At 37.6% G+C, this 16,285-nt stretch overlaps 1 protein-coding gene across 1 annotated transcript in view; it reads left to right on the forward strand.

The window, feature by feature from the left end:
• The window catches only part of LOC127103880 (uncharacterized), a 21,895-nt gene extending 6,238 nt beyond the window's left edge, over positions 1 to 15,657 (forward strand). Inside the window, exons 9-12 of the mRNA XM_051041122.1 lie at positions 14,658 to 14,719; positions 14,830 to 14,942; positions 15,063 to 15,185; positions 15,260 to 15,657. Of these exons, the coding sequence (XP_050897079.1) occupies positions 14,658 to 14,719; positions 14,830 to 14,942; positions 15,063 to 15,185; positions 15,260 to 15,657 (696 nt within the window). The remainder of the gene's footprint in view (positions 1 to 14,657; positions 14,720 to 14,829; positions 14,943 to 15,062; positions 15,186 to 15,259) is intronic.
• The last annotated feature ends 628 nt before the right edge of the window (positions 15,658 to 16,285 follow it).

A 16,285-nucleotide genomic window follows, 5' to 3' on the forward strand; every position in this document is an offset into this window, starting at 1 on the left:
ACGAATGGGCATGATCAGTGATAGAAATTATTATCTCTTGTGGCAATTGAAACCTTCTGATGCGGATCTAAGGAGTGATCACGAACGTTGAATGGTGACAACGCCTCTACTCAGTCCACACGAACGAATTCCTTCAATCTTAGTGCTAGTTTCTACGAATGAAGGCTTTGAGTGAGAGAGGGAAAGAGAGAAACGAAAGTTTATCTAATCCAATGCTTCTGCGCAAGGGTTCTATTTATAAAACCACTTGTGTGGGATGCAAGCTAAAAAGCCCACTTAAGTGTATGTGGCTCATATCTTATGATATACCAAAATCACTTACGTGTGTGGTACCTTGCCATATTTTGTATTCTACTTAAGTGCATTGTACCTTACGATATTCTACAATTCACTTAAGTGTATCGTATCTTACAGTGTTTCTTATTTACTCTATCTCTCATCAGTTTGTCCTTTTGTGTGTGACCTTATAGGTTTTCGCGACATTGGTAATTATATTAAATCATGTATTTAACATAATAAATAGTGAGCGGTATCTAGCAAAACATCACTGCTACCTAAGACAAGAAAATGTCATGTGATCTAACAAATCCTTTTGTGATAATACTTATTTGTACACTTACCCTTTTGCCCTTATGTCTATATTAAACACAAGGCATATACCGTGTCATCCTTGTCCAGTTCAATATTGGGCTCTTATTTATCCTGTTACGCAGGATGGACAAATTCAATCTAGGTCACTCATGTCCCTTAGCATGCTTCCTGGAGTACCCGCCAACTATCTTTAGGGTCATCCAGTTACGGGCAACGTTTGATTAACAATAAAGCACTCGACTCTACATCTAGGGTCCATAGTGGTTTCAGGTCGAAAGGTGGTATACACCACTATCACCATGAGAATAACTTATGACACTTTGCATAACATTCTATATAGTATTCTCATAGCAGGTCAATCCAGTATAAATATTACTCCTAATATTCATACATATGCTTAAGACTTGATAACTCCTTATCCATGATCCATGAGATGCGATCATCAGTGTATATACATAGTAGTCTTAATGCTTTAATGTTATCTCACTTCACAATAAAGCTCGACTACGGATACTTTAAGAATAGTGTCCTTATGTTTAATGGGATCTCATGATTAAGTCACACTTGATACATTAAACGGACTAGCTATTCTAGGGACTCTATTAAACAAACATAATAAAGATAAAAGCCTTTTATTATTAATAAATAATTCGATACAAGTACCAAAAGTATTGGCCTCTAGGACTTACACCAATAATACTTTCTCGTTTAAATGGGACATTATGGCCTACGATCTTGTGTTTTCTTAGATAAAGTTGGCAAAGAAGATCATGATAAAGACGTGGAGAAGGTGAAGTTTTTGTTTCCACTACAAATTTAAGTAAGTGATGAATCCTTTATTTGACTGGAAAATGTTATTGGTGTAGCATGCAATTTATGTTTTTACAAATTCAAAGTTGAGGGTAAAGACGGTTTATGCTCTTTGGCTGGTTAACCATCCGGATATTATTTTCTCTCTTTGAATTGTCCCAGAAACACTTCAAAAATCAACCATTTAAGGTTCTTTGTATTCATTGAGAGCCACGTTTATTTTATGATGATTTAAGGAAGCGTTCTTAATCCACTTTTATGGTATATGATTTTTCTACACTTGTCATTTATTGTTTTGACAATTGAAAATATTCATCAGCCACGTCGGGTATGTGATTTCTTGATTAAAACCTACATTTCCAAGTTTCTTCTAGAACTATAACTTGTTTCTCGCATGCTAGTTTATTTTTCTACTTCATCATATGCTAGACATTATGATCGATGACTAGGTGGTGTACCTTTGGATAAATGCTTAACATGTAAATACCATTGTGTATTGATTCGTGTCTGTGTTTGGACTATGACACCTTCCTTTTCCGACGACAATTGAGTGTCGATCTTGGTATAATTACATGTATGTAATCTCGACCTCTTTCACCTTCTCCATAGTGAGAGGTGTGTGCTATCTCCCTCAAGTCCACTATGGGAATTTTCACTATCTTGTAATCCTCTTATCATATGGTGTTCTCATATCGATCAAGGACTTTTTAGTTTTTCTTGAGTTTGTTGGCGTAAGACTCTCTAGACAGTTATGACTAATTAGTTTGGATGCATGGTGGCAATTTTCCATTATCAAGACAAAATTTTATGTGGCTCTTTGTACGTACATGATTTGATGATGATGCAACAAAGATCAAATATCACAAACATCATCAAAAAATAAAAATGAATAAAAAAGCGTGGAGTAATCTTTTTGTTGATGACAAAATAAAGAATCAAATTTCATAAACATCATAAAAAAAATTGACTGTTGAAAGCACACCTCTGATTTGAAGCTCAAGTTACAGACACTCACAAAAAATTTCTTTCAAACTTCATCTCTTTTTAAGTACAAGTATATACACACTCATGAATAAATTCTTTCAACTAAGCATAATCGATTATGATGTAGTAGTCATCGATTATGAAACCAAATTCGGCCTATAATCGATCATGAGGTATGTCTCGTTTAATAATCAATTATGGAAACCTAGCAATCGATTATGTTTCATATCTAGCAATTTTTTTCTTATTTGTAAGTGCATAATCGATTATGGAACAGATTGGACTTTTCCAAAGTTTCCTTTTGTGCCTAAATTTTGAGAGTTTCTTATGGCACCCTAACTATTTCTACCGCACCATGTAAATTTTCACAAATACCCCCTATTTCCAGAGATATATCTCTGGACGCACCCAAATTTAAGGTAACGTTAAAATATTCCGGAGATGAATCTCCGAAATATTTTGGAGCATAAGAGTCGTGCCAGACTCTTCTCCTCTCTCATTTCACATTTCTTCAACCACAACCTCAAACTCTCTTAATACACTACTATAACCAAATCAAATCTCATCAAACAAGGCACAAGGGAATATCAAGCTTCATTTGTAACATCATGCTTCATCTGTAACATCAAGCTTCATCTCCAACATTATTCAACTTCATCAAAAACCATCAATTTCAAGTAAGTTTTTCGAGTTTTCGATAAACGTTTGAGTTTTTGTGTAAATGAATAGAAATCATTGATTAGGGGTAGAAATGTGTAGAAATCACATGTAACATAGTTTAGACATTGTGTATAATTTGTTTGTTGGCTGAAAATGGTGATTAGAACATATTTTTTTCAACTTGCATGTGGTACATTCGTCATTGACGCAACTTCTGAGTTGTAGAACATTCTGGAGACGCTTTTCCGGAATTGTTCAACGTTTCATATACTGCAGGAAGTTCTGGAGATGCATCTCCGGAATATTTAAATTTATTAGTTTCTTGGTGCTTCTGGAGATGCATCTCCGAAATGTTTCAACGTTTTAGTTACCTAGTGCTTCCGGAGATGCATCTCCAGAATTTTTTGCAGTGTATATATTTTTTTTTAATTTTCTACCTTGTGTGTGTTATTTGCGTGAACTAATGGTATGTCTCACTTTAACTTACAGCCATAATGGCTGACAGACATGAAAGATGTAACACCCCGATTTAATTTCCGTATTTATTTATTAGATGTTTATTTTAATTAATCATTATTTGACGTGATAATTAATTAAATATGTGTTGTGGTGATTATTTGAATTATTTGAATATATGTGTTATTTGAATAATTGAATTTTATGAGTAGAAATAGCAATTGCCTATAAATGGACCTAATTAATTAGAATAGATGGATAAGTGAGTTAAACCCATTATGAGTTAAAAAGATAGTAAGTGTTTTAGAGATTAGAGTTAGTTTTGTAAAACAAGAGAAGAAGAGAGAAGAGAAGAGAAGAGAAAGAGGAGAAGAGGAAACTAGAAGAAGAAGAAGAAGAAGAAGAAGAACCCAGAGATTTCATCTATGCTAAGGTAAAGGTGGGATTTCAAGTGGTTATGGGTAAACATAATGAATGTAATGTATGTGGGTTAGATATCATGAACTTAGGATTTGGGGATTTTGAAATTTGAGAAACCCTAACATGTGTTTATGTTTTAATCCATGAAATTGATGTTTATGTTATGCTATGATATTTCTATATTGAATTCCATGAATGCGTATGTGTATAGAACATGATTTAGTGTATAATTGCATGTTTGAGTTTCACTTGAAAATGGTTGATTTGGGATTTTGGTGAAAATTAGTGGAGCTTAGAATCTTGTTTCTATGATCCTAATTATATATATATATATATATATATATATATTATAATATATATATATATATATATATATATATATATATATATATATATATATATATATATATATATATATATATATATATTATATATATATATAGGTTGTATAACTATTTATTTCATGAAAAATGATGGATTAATGTGGTTTTATAATGAAAATTCGTGCTGGACAGCAGCATTTTCGTAACAGCAAATTTTTTGGTTCTTTTGACACTATTTTCGCAACAACAAATTTTCTGGTTTTTTGACAGCATTTTCGCAACAGCAAATTTTCTAGTTTTTGACAGCATTTTGAAAAACTTGTAAATTCAACAACTTTTGAACCGTAACTCCGTTTGAGGTGTCTTTTGGACCGTTACAAAGCTAAGAATATTATCTATAACATGATATTTATTTTGATAATAGTAAATTAATATTTTATCAAAAGAATCCTAATGTGGATGTATGTTGTATGTGTGGTGAATGTGAATGACATGTTTTCTATTGTTTGGCATGTATTAGATGGTTTTAGATGTATTTTGTGAAGAAACATAATACTTGAAATTATGTATGTGATGATGTGAATTGGTGAATTTGATGAATAACATGAATTGGCTTATTTGCTTTATGTTATTATGTTGTGATGAGATGATGAATGATATTTGATGTATTGTTTGGGATTGAAGTCATGTTAGGTGTATGTTGTACAAATGTTGCATGTGGTATGTGTAACACCCTTCTAAATACCCCAAATTATTTAATTAAAATAATAATATAACCAAACAGAGTAATTATGCCCCGAAGGGTGTCACACAATTATTTCACAACACATGTCAAAACATCCTGTCATGCTCATTTATTTTTCAATTAAAACAGTGCATAATACGCAACGGAATCAAATTCAACATCAGCATAAGACATGTAACACAATACATGTAACTAATTCAACAAGTTCCAACAAATAATTAAAAGGTTCCCGCCCGATGTTACATCTATCAGAGCATGACCCACTAAGGACGACACTAGACTCCATAGCACTAGCTTCTACTCAACTCACTGCTCGTTACCTGAAAAATAGGCGTAAGGGTGAGTTCCTCAATCAATATAAAAGGCATTATACAACATTATGTAATGTTAAGTAAATAACACATCAATTCACCCAAATCAGGCAACACATTCAATCACAGCAGTATTAACTCCAATATTATGTCAACAATAACACATATCATAGGTTAATTCTCAAACCATATTCAACACCAACACCGCAACACAATGATTTACTCACTAATTCCTCACAATGAGAATTAGCTACAGCCCCACAGGCTAGACTATGCATTCATTATGAAATGAGACTCCACATATGCGGTACCGACTCTTCTTGAACATACAGTTCAAGCTCACCGATCCCTCCGGATACGGCTACTGAGCTCACTAGTCCCACTCATTGAGATCTAATGCCTCACTCACTAATTCCTCACCATGGGAATTAGCTACAGCCCCGAAGGCTAGACTATGCACACTAATCATCTAGTATGCAAACATCAACAACAACTCACAACTCACTAAGTCCTCACCATGGGAATTAGCTACAGCCCCGAAGGCTAAACAATGCATGCTAATCACCTAGCAATACAACATCAACAACAACTCAAGAACAGACACATGCTCACACCCTAAGCCATACAATAGTCCATTCATACATACATGCATATATATACATTCACTGCATCATATACATCATTATACATCATTATACATCAGCAACATTTCATCACATAAGCATGTCAGATTATGCCAAACAACCACTACAATATTAGTACATGCTAATATCACATCTCCTGCTCAAAACAGCGGGAATTCATCCCTATTACACCATAGGCAACATAGGCCAACCCTCACATAGGTACACAACAGTTAACACAACAATTTTTCACTTCTGCAACAGTGTTAACCGGTTAACACCCTGGGTTAACCGGTTAACGCAGGACAAAACAACAATCTCAGGCAAAACGCAACAGCGTTAACCGGTTAACGCCCTGGGTTAACCGGTTAACGCAGGCAAAATAATAATATTTTCACATTTCAAAACAGTGTTAACCGGTTAACACCCTGGGTTAACCGGTTAACGCAGACAAAATATCAGATCCTGCGCTAACATAAGGCAGAATGCAGAATTCTCCGCATTTTCCGCCGTTGGAGGACTCCCGGACCTCCGAATCCGATTTCGTAAAAAACTATACGATCGGGGAATTATAACAGACTCAATTACCGGTTTAATTTCAGTTTTTAACACAGTTCATTCGACAGATTCTCAACATCCACAATTCCCAATTAGGGTCAATCAACAGCTTATTACTACCCATGACATATTATCCCACAATACCCATTAATCGACGATAAACCCCCCTTACCTTAACAATCCGGCAGAATCTTTGAGCTTCAAGCTTTCCGTTCCTCAGCCTTTGCTCTTCAGCTCCTTTCTCCTCTTCTCTGCCCTTTTCACGATGTTTCTGTTTTCACGTGAAATGTTTTCCAAAAAATGACAACTTTTCCTTATTCCAACATATATATATTTTCCAATAATAATAATCCAAATAATAATAATAATAAAATTCTAATTATTCAATTAAATTAATAATTAAATTATTAACTCAATTTAAATAATTATTTTATTATTATCGGGGTGTTACAACTCTCCCCCACTAAAAGAGTTTTCGTCCTCGAAAACATACCTCAAGCGAACAACTCTGGGTAAGATTCCTTCATCTTACTCTCCAGTTCCCAAGTCACATTGCCACCTGCTGGTCCTCCCCAAGCTACCTTCACCAAGGCAATCTCTTTACCCCGCAACTGCTTCAACTCTCGATCCTCAATCCTCATAGGTGATGTTTCAACAGTCAGGTTATCTCTCACCTGTACATCATCTACTTGGACTATATGCGACGGATCATGAATGTATCTCCTCAACTGAGACACATGAAAAACCTCATGCAAATTCGCAAGCGACGGCGGTAAAGCGATACGATAGGCTACTTCCCCTATCCGCTCCAAAATCTGATAAGGACCAATAAATCGAGGTGTCAACTTCTTCGACTTCAAGGCTCGACCAACCCCAGTTATCGGAGTAACACGAAGAAACACATGATCTCCCTCTTGGAACTCAAGTGACTTCCTCCGCTTATCATGATAACTCTTCTGACGACTCTGCGTAATTCTCATCTTATCCTGAATCATCTTAATCTTTTCTGTAGTTTGTTGAACAATCTCCGGTCCAACCACAGCACTCTCACCGGACTCATACCAACACAAAGGTGTCCGACATCTCCTACCATACAAAGCTTCAAACGGTGCCATACCAATGCTCGAATGAAAACTATTGTTGTAGGTAAACTCAATCAAAGGCAAATAACAATCCCAAGCACCTCTTTTTTCCAGAACACAAGCTCTCAAAAGGTCCTCTAACGACTGAATCGTCCTTTCAGTCTGACCATCAGTCTGCGGATGATATGCAGAACTCAATCTCAGTTTAGTTCCCAAAGCCTTCTGCAAACCTTCCCAAAACTTCGATGTAAATCTAGGATCTCTGTCCGAAACAATACTCGACGGAATACCATGCAAGCTTACAATCTTCTCAATATACAACTCAGCCAACCTCTCTAACGGATAATCCATTCTGATCGGAATGAAATGAGCCGACTTTGTCAACCTGTCCACAATCACCCAAATGGCTTCAAAATTCTTATTTGTCCTCGGCAAACCAGAAACAAAATCCATACTGATACTATCCCACTTCCACTCTGGAATAGCCAACGGTTGCATTAGCCCAGACGGCTTCTGATGCTCAATCTTTGACTTCTGACAAGTCAAACAGGAATAAACAAAACTCGCAATTTCTCTTTTCATTCCCGGCCACCAAAATAGCTTTTTCAAATCATGATACATCTTCGTAGCTCCAGGATGAATACTCAGACCACTACGATGTCCTTCTTCTAAAATACTCTTCTTAAGCTCAGTAACATCCGGAATACACACCCGACTACCACATTTCAAAACACCATTCTCATCAACTCTGAATTCACCACCTTGGCCTTGATTCACTAAAGTCAACTTATCAACCAAAAGCATATCGGATTTCTGACCCTCTCTGATCTCATCCAAAATATTACTCGTTAACTTCAACATCCCCAATTTAACACTATTGTGAGTACTTTCACACACCAAACTCAAATCTCTAAACTGCTCAATTAAATCCAATTCTTTAACCATTAACATAGACATATGCAATGATTTCCTACTCAATGCATCAGCCACTACATTTGCTTTACCCGGATGGTAATTCAAACCAAAGTCATAATCCTTCAGAAATTCTAACCATCTCCTCTGTCTCATATTCAGCTCTTTCTGATCAAACAAATACTTTAAACTCTTATGGTCACTGAAAACCTCAAATCTTGACCCATACAAATAGTGCCTCCACAACTTCAGAACAAACACCACAGCTGCCAACTCTAAATCGTGCGTCGGATAGTTCCTCTCATGAACCCTTAGCTGTCTCGAAGCATAAGCTATAACCTGCTTATTCTGCATCAACACACCACCTAAACCCAACAATGAAGCATCACAATAAACCTCGAATAGTTCCGACGAACTCGGTAATATCAGGATAGGAGCAGTAGTCAACCTTCTCTTTAACTCTTGGAAACCTTCTTCACATTTCGAATCCCAAACAAACGCTTGCCCCTTTCTAGTCAACATCGTCAACGGTAACGCCAACTTAGAAAATCCCTCAATGAACTTCCTATAATAACCAGCCAAACCAAGAAAACTTCGAATCTCAGCAACAGACTTCGGAGCTTCCCACTTAGATACCGCTTCTATCTTAGAAGGATCAACAGCAACACCACCTCTTGAAATCACATGACCAAGAAAACTAACCTCTTCTAACCAAAATTCACACTTAGACAGTTTAGCAAATAACTGCTTTTCTCGCAGCACTCCTAAGACCACTCTCAAATGCTCGGCATGCTCTTCTTCAGATTTCGAATACACCAAAATGTCATCAATAAACACCACAACAAACTGATCCAAGTACGGATGGAAAATCCTATTCATGTACTCCATAAATACTCCAGGCGCATTAGTCACACCAAAAGGCATTACAGAATACTCATAATGTCCATACCTTGTTCTGAAAGCAGTCTTCTGAATATCCTCAGTTTTCACACGTATCTGATGATACCCAGATCTCAAATCTATCTTGCTGAACACACTCGCACCAACCAACTGATCCATCAAATCATCAATCCTCGGCAAAGGATACCGATTCTTGATCGTCACTTTATTCAGTTGCCTGTAGTCCACACACAACCTCATAGTACCTTCCTTCTTCTTAACCAACAACACTGGTGCACCCCACGGTGACACACTTGGACGAATAAACTTCTTATTCAACAAATCTTCCAACTGACTTTTCAATTCAGCTAACTCAACAGCAGACATACGATACGGAGCCATCGATATCGGTCTAGTACCAGGTACCAATTCAATCGAGAACTCAACTTCACGCTCTGGCGGTAATTCATTCACTTCTTCCGGAAATACATCAGGAAAATCACACACCACTGCTAGATCACGAATCACCAGTTTATCTTTAGCCTCTAAAGTTGCCAACAGCATAAACAACTCTGCCCCATCTGCCACTTCCTCATTCACCTGCCTGGCTGATAGAAACAGACTCTGCCCTTCCTCAATCTCAGGAAATATCACCGTCTTATCGAAACAATTGATAGAAACTCGGTTAAACACCAACCAGTTCATACCCAAGATAACGTCAATCTGCACTAATGGAAGACACACAAGGTCTATCCCAAAATCTCTACCAAAAATATTCAAAGGACAACTCAAACAAACCGAAGTAGTAGTCACTGAACCCTTTGCAGGAGTATCAATCACCATACTTCCACGCATCTCAGATATCTCTAACTTAAGTCTCACAGCACAATCCACAGATATAAAAGAATGAGTAGCACCTGTGTCAATAATAGCTATAAGAGGAAAGCCATTAATATAACACGTACCTCTGATCAAACGATCATCTGCAGAAGTCTCAGAACCTGATAGAGCAAAAACCTTGCCTCCCGACTGATTCTCCTTCTTCGGCTTAGGACACTGTGGACTGATATGACCCACCTCTCCACAGTTGAAACAAGTTACAGTCTTCAACCGGCACTCTGCAGCCAAATGACCACCTTTGCCACACTTGAAACACTTCATCTCAGCACTGGTACACTCATGAACACGATGTCCAGCCCGACCACATCTATAACACTTAACAGGGGCACTAGAATCTCCCCCACTAGGCCTCTTCATCCCACTCTGCCTCTGAAAACCTTTGCCAGCTGCATACGGTTTTCCACGATCCATCTGATTCTTACCCTTCCTATCAACCCTCTGCTGATAGCTCTCTGCTCTAGCCTTGGAATCCTGTTCAAAAATTCTGCAACAGTCAACCAAGTCAGAAAATACTCTAATCCTTTGATATCCAATAGCCTGTTTGATCTCGGGACGCAACCCGTTCTCAAACTTAACACACTTCGAAAATTCTCCAGCAGCTTCATTATAGGGAGTATAGTACTTTGACAGCTCGGTGAACTTCGCAGCATACTCAGTAACCGACCTGTTACCCTGCTTCAATTCCAAGAACTCTATCTCTTTCTTTCCTCTGACATCTTCTGGAAAATACTTTCTCAGGAATCTTTCTCTGAACACCGCCCAAGTAATCTCAGCATTCCCAGCAGATTCCAACTCAGTGCGGGTAGCAACCCACCAATCATCAGCTTCCTCTGACAGCATATGTGTACCGAACCTGACCTTCTGGTTATCAGCACACTCAGTTACTCTGAAGATCCTCTCGATCTCCTTCAACCACTTCTGAGCACCATCTGGGTCGTATGCTCCCTTGATCATTGGAGGATTGTTCTTCTGGAACTCACTCAGTTGACGAGCAGCTCCCATTCCCATAACATTCTGATTTCCTCCAAGCACTCCAGCTAGCATACCCAGAGCCTCAGCGATTGCAGCATCATCTCTACCTCTTCCAGCCATCTCTATTCTGAAAACCCAAACAACTAAAACAATAAGTACTGATAGGTTACTCAACACCTATACCGTACAGGGGGAACAGAATAATTACGACTCGACTCGACCGACTATGCTCTGATACCACTAATGTAACACCCTTCTAAATACCCCAAATTATTTAATTAAAATAATAATATAACCAAACAGAGTAATTATGCCCCGAAGGGTGTCACACAATTATTTCACAACACATGTCAAAACATCCTGTCATGCTCATTTATTTTTCAATTAAAACAGTGCATAATACGCAACGGAATCAAATTCAACATCAGCATAAGACATGTAACACAATACATGTAACTAATTCAACAAGTTCCAACAAATAATTAAAAGGTTCCCGCCCGATGTTACATCTATCAGAGCATGACCCACTAAGGACGACACTAGACTCCATAGCACTAGCTTCTACTCAACTCACTGCTCGTTACCTGAAAAATAGGCGTAAGGGTGAGTTCCTCAATCAATATAAAAGGCATTATACAACATTATGTAATGTTAAGTAAATAACACATCAATTCACCCAAATCAGGCAACACATTCAATCACAGCAGTATTAACTCCAATATTATGTCAACAATAACACATATCATAGGTTAATTCTCAAACCATATTCAACACCAACACCGCAACACAATGATTTACTCACTAATTCCTCACAATGAGAATTAGCTACAGCCCCACAGGCTAGACTATGCATTCATTATGAAATGAGACTCCACATATGCGGTACCGACTCTTCTTGAACATACAGTTCAAGCTCACCGATCCCTCCGGATACGGCTACTGAGCTCACTAGTCCCACTCATTGAGATCTAATGCCTCACTCACTAATTCCTCACCATGGGAATTAGCTACAGCCCCGAAGGCTAGACTATGCACACTAATCATCTAGTATGCAAACATCAACAACAACTCACAACTCACTAATTCCTCACCATGGGAATTAGCTACAGCCCCGAAGGCTAAACAATGCATGCTAATCACCTAGCAATACAACATCAACAACAACTCAAGAACAGACACATGCTCACACCCTAAGCCATACAATAGTCCATTCATACATACATGCATATATATACATTCACTGCATCATATACATCATTATACATCATTATACATCAGCAACATTTCATCACATAAGCATGTCAGATTATGCCAAACAACCACTACAATATTAGTACATGCTAATATCACATCTCCTGCTCAAAACAGCGGGAATTCATCCCTATTACACCATAGGCAACATAGGCCAACCCTCACATAGGTACACAACAGTTAACACAACAATTTTTCACTTCTGCAACAGTGTTAACGGTTAACACCCTGGGTTAACCGGTTAACGCAGGACAAAACAACAATCTCAGGCAAAACGCAACAGCGTTAACCGGTTAACGCCCTGGGTTAACCGGTTAACGCAGGCAAAATAATAATATTTCACATTTCAAAACAGTGTTAACCGGTTAACACCCTGGGTTAACCGGTTAACGCAGACAAAATATCAGATCCTGCGCTAACATAAGGCAGAATGCAGAATTCTCCGCATTTTCCGCCGTTGGAGGACTCCCGGACCTCCGAATCCGATTCCGTAAAAAACTATACGATCGGGGAATTATAACAGACTCAATTACCGGTTTAATTTCAGTTTTTAACACAGTTCATTCGACAGATTCTCAACATCCACAATTCCCAATTAGGGTCAATCAACAGCTTATTACTACCCATGACATATTATCCCACAATACCCATTAATCGACGATAAACCCCCCTTACCTTAACAATCCGGCAGAATCTTTGAGCTTCAAGCTTTCCGTTCCTCAGCCTTTGCTCTTCAGCTCCTTTCTCCTCTTCTCTGCCCTTTTCACGATGTTTCTGTTTTCACGTGAAATGTTTTCCAAAAAATGACAACTTTTCCTTATTCCAACATATATATATTTTCCAATAATAATAATCCAAATAATAATAATAATAAAATTCTAATTATTCAATTAAATTAATAATTAAATTATTAACTCAATTTAAATAATTATTTTATTATTATCGGGGTGTTACAGTATGCTTATGTATGATTAAAGGGTTGCGATCGTTTTAATTGCATGAGTCTTGTTGTTGTTGCACACTTACACTAGCATGAGTCTATAAAAGAGGCAATGTTGGGTAATATCGCGTAGAATATTTGTTTGTCCCAAACCTAACGCAAAATGGGGTTTGGAAGCTTAAGGCTGAATCGAACCTTAGAGGTGGTTATCTAGTCTATTTGAGAGACGCTCGACAAGCCGGAAATGATAACGGATGGGATCCATATGCATATCGCATTGAGTCACACATTGAGTCGCATGTGTCGGTGTGAATTGTTGTTTGCGTGATTATGTGGATATGATTTTGGTAGATATGCATATACGTGGATTTTAGGTGATCCATTTATATGAATTGTTGATGTGTTGTTGGTGTGATATGTGTGCATATTTGTGATATATGTGATGAAATGGTGACTTGTATACATTATGGAATCATGTGAAAGTTGTATACATATTTGATGATGATTTGTAAATGATGATGGATTATAATACGTACGTGAAATCAATATGTTGTGAAATATGACTTTTGTACATCGTTTAGTATTTATAAATGAATACTCGTAGATTGTTGAGCCATGTCGTATGATGATAAACATGTGATTCTTTAAAAAGATGATATGATGTTTGTTTGTATGAAGCGTGATAAATTCTAATAATATATGTATGTTTGTTATACATTTGAAATTATTATGTTTTTCTATAATGATTTGAATTCTCACCATTCTGTTGGAATGATGTTCTATCAAGGCATCGCTCATGTACCGGAGATAGTGGTGTTTCGCACAAGGATTAGATTCCAAGGCTAGTTCTTGTTGTGTTTTGACTAGGTAGTCTATAGTGCTCTAGTCATGTAACACTTGGGTTTATGAGATTATTTGTATTTTTTTTGATGTTGAGAGATATTGTTGTGCTCTCTTTTATCTTGTTATTTGGATATGTTGATTTTGATGTTGAGTGGCCTTAGAGCCCAAAACGATATTTTGTGGTAGATGATTTATGGGAATCATCATTATTTACCATTTATGAAGAGAGATGTTATTCCGTTGTGTGAGTTTGTATGTTGGTTATTTGGTTTTGATTTATAATTCGTGTTACTTGTATGTGACCAAGGCATGTGTTGTTCCTGGAAGAAGTAAATATGATACCCCCGTGTATGCATGCTTTAATTTACTCTGATTATGCAATTGTATGATATATTAGAGTAGTAGTAGTAGTTTGGGGGGTGTTACATTAGTGGTATCAGGGCACAGTCGGTCATTCAGGCAGGTTATGAATTTGTTTGATTCTGTTGTATCTGATTTGTGTGTATGACACAATCGATATGGTTTATTTAACAATCCTTGTTGTTGTGGTTGTTTGGTTGGTATATCAGGAAGATGGTTGCTGGAAGGAATGATGATGTGTTTGCAGCGGAATTGACTCTGTTGGCTGGTGTCGTTCTGCAAATGAATGTTGGTGATCGGGAGCGTGATGTTGATGAATTTCGTTCTTTGGGGAAGTTCCAGAGGAATAATCCGCTAACTTTTTAATGAGCTCATGAACCTGACAAAGCTCAAGAGTGGTTAAAGGTGATTGAGAAAATATTTTGAGGTATGAACTGTTCAGATGCGCAGAAGGTGCAGTTTGGCACTCATATGCTTGAGAAAGAAGCTGAGGATTGGTGGCGCAATGTTGTTCCGAGATTTGATGAGGATGGCATTGAAGTGACTTGGGCACTTTTCTGGAGAAGTATTTTCCAGAAGATGTTCGTGGAAAGAAGGAAGTTGAATTCCTTGAGTTAAAGCAAGGTAATGGTACCGTAGCTAAGTATGCTACAAAGTTTGAGGAGTTGATCAAATTTTGTCCCAATTACAATACTGCTAATGTTGAGAGATCCAAGTGTATTAAGTTTGTGAATGGCTTGAGACCTGATATCAAGAAGGCAATGGGTTACCGACAGATTACGAGATTTTCTGAGTTGGTTAACAAGAGTAGGGTCTATGATGAGGATAGTCGTGAGAGTGCTGCTCATTATAAGTCCTTGTATGATAATAAAGGAAAAGGGAAATTCCGAGGGAAGCCGTATGATGGTAAGAAGAAAGCTGGTGATGGCAAGAAGCCGAGTGGGGGAGGATCTCACACTTCTGTCAAGTGCTTCAGATATGGTGTTGAGGGACATCGTGCTCCCGAGTGTCCTAAGGGCGATGTAACTTGTTTCTAGTGTGGCAAGCAAGGTCACGGAGTTGGTCCGTATGTGACTTGCTACAACTATGGTGAGCAAGGGCACATTAGTACCAAGTGCAACAAGTCGAAGAAGGAGCAAGCCAAAGGGAAAGTGTTTGCATTGGCTGACATTGATACTTCTGCTGAGGAGAGATTGATTCGAGGTACGTGCTTTATTAATAATATGCCTTTAATTGCTATTATTGATACCGGTGCGACGCATTCTTTTATTTCTTTGGATTGTGTTAAGAGATTGAATCTTGAATTATCTGTTATGCGTGGAAACATGGTTATTGATACTCTGACTATGGGTTCAGTGACTACTTCATCTGTTTGTTTGAAATGTCCGTTGAATATTTGTGATAAAGATTTTGAAGTTGATTTAGTGTGTCTTCCATTGAGTCAACTTGATGTTATTTTGGGAATCGACTAGTTGAGGGCTAACCATGTCTATATCAATTGTTTTGCAAAAGCTGTTCTTTTTCTTGAGCCAGAGAAGGAAGGTGATTTATTCTTATCTACTCAACAAGTGAATGAATCTGTGTGAGACGGTGTTGAAGTGTTTATGTTGGTGGCAAGTTTGAAGCTTAGTGAAAATGGAACAATGGGTGAATTTCCAGTTTTTT

Source organism: Lathyrus oleraceus, chromosome 1 (assembly GCF_024323335.1).
Source record: "Lathyrus oleraceus cultivar Zhongwan6 chromosome 1, CAAS_Psat_ZW6_1.0, whole genome shotgun sequence".
NCBI classification, from domain to species: Eukaryota; Viridiplantae; Streptophyta; class Magnoliopsida; order Fabales; family Fabaceae; genus Lathyrus; species Lathyrus oleraceus.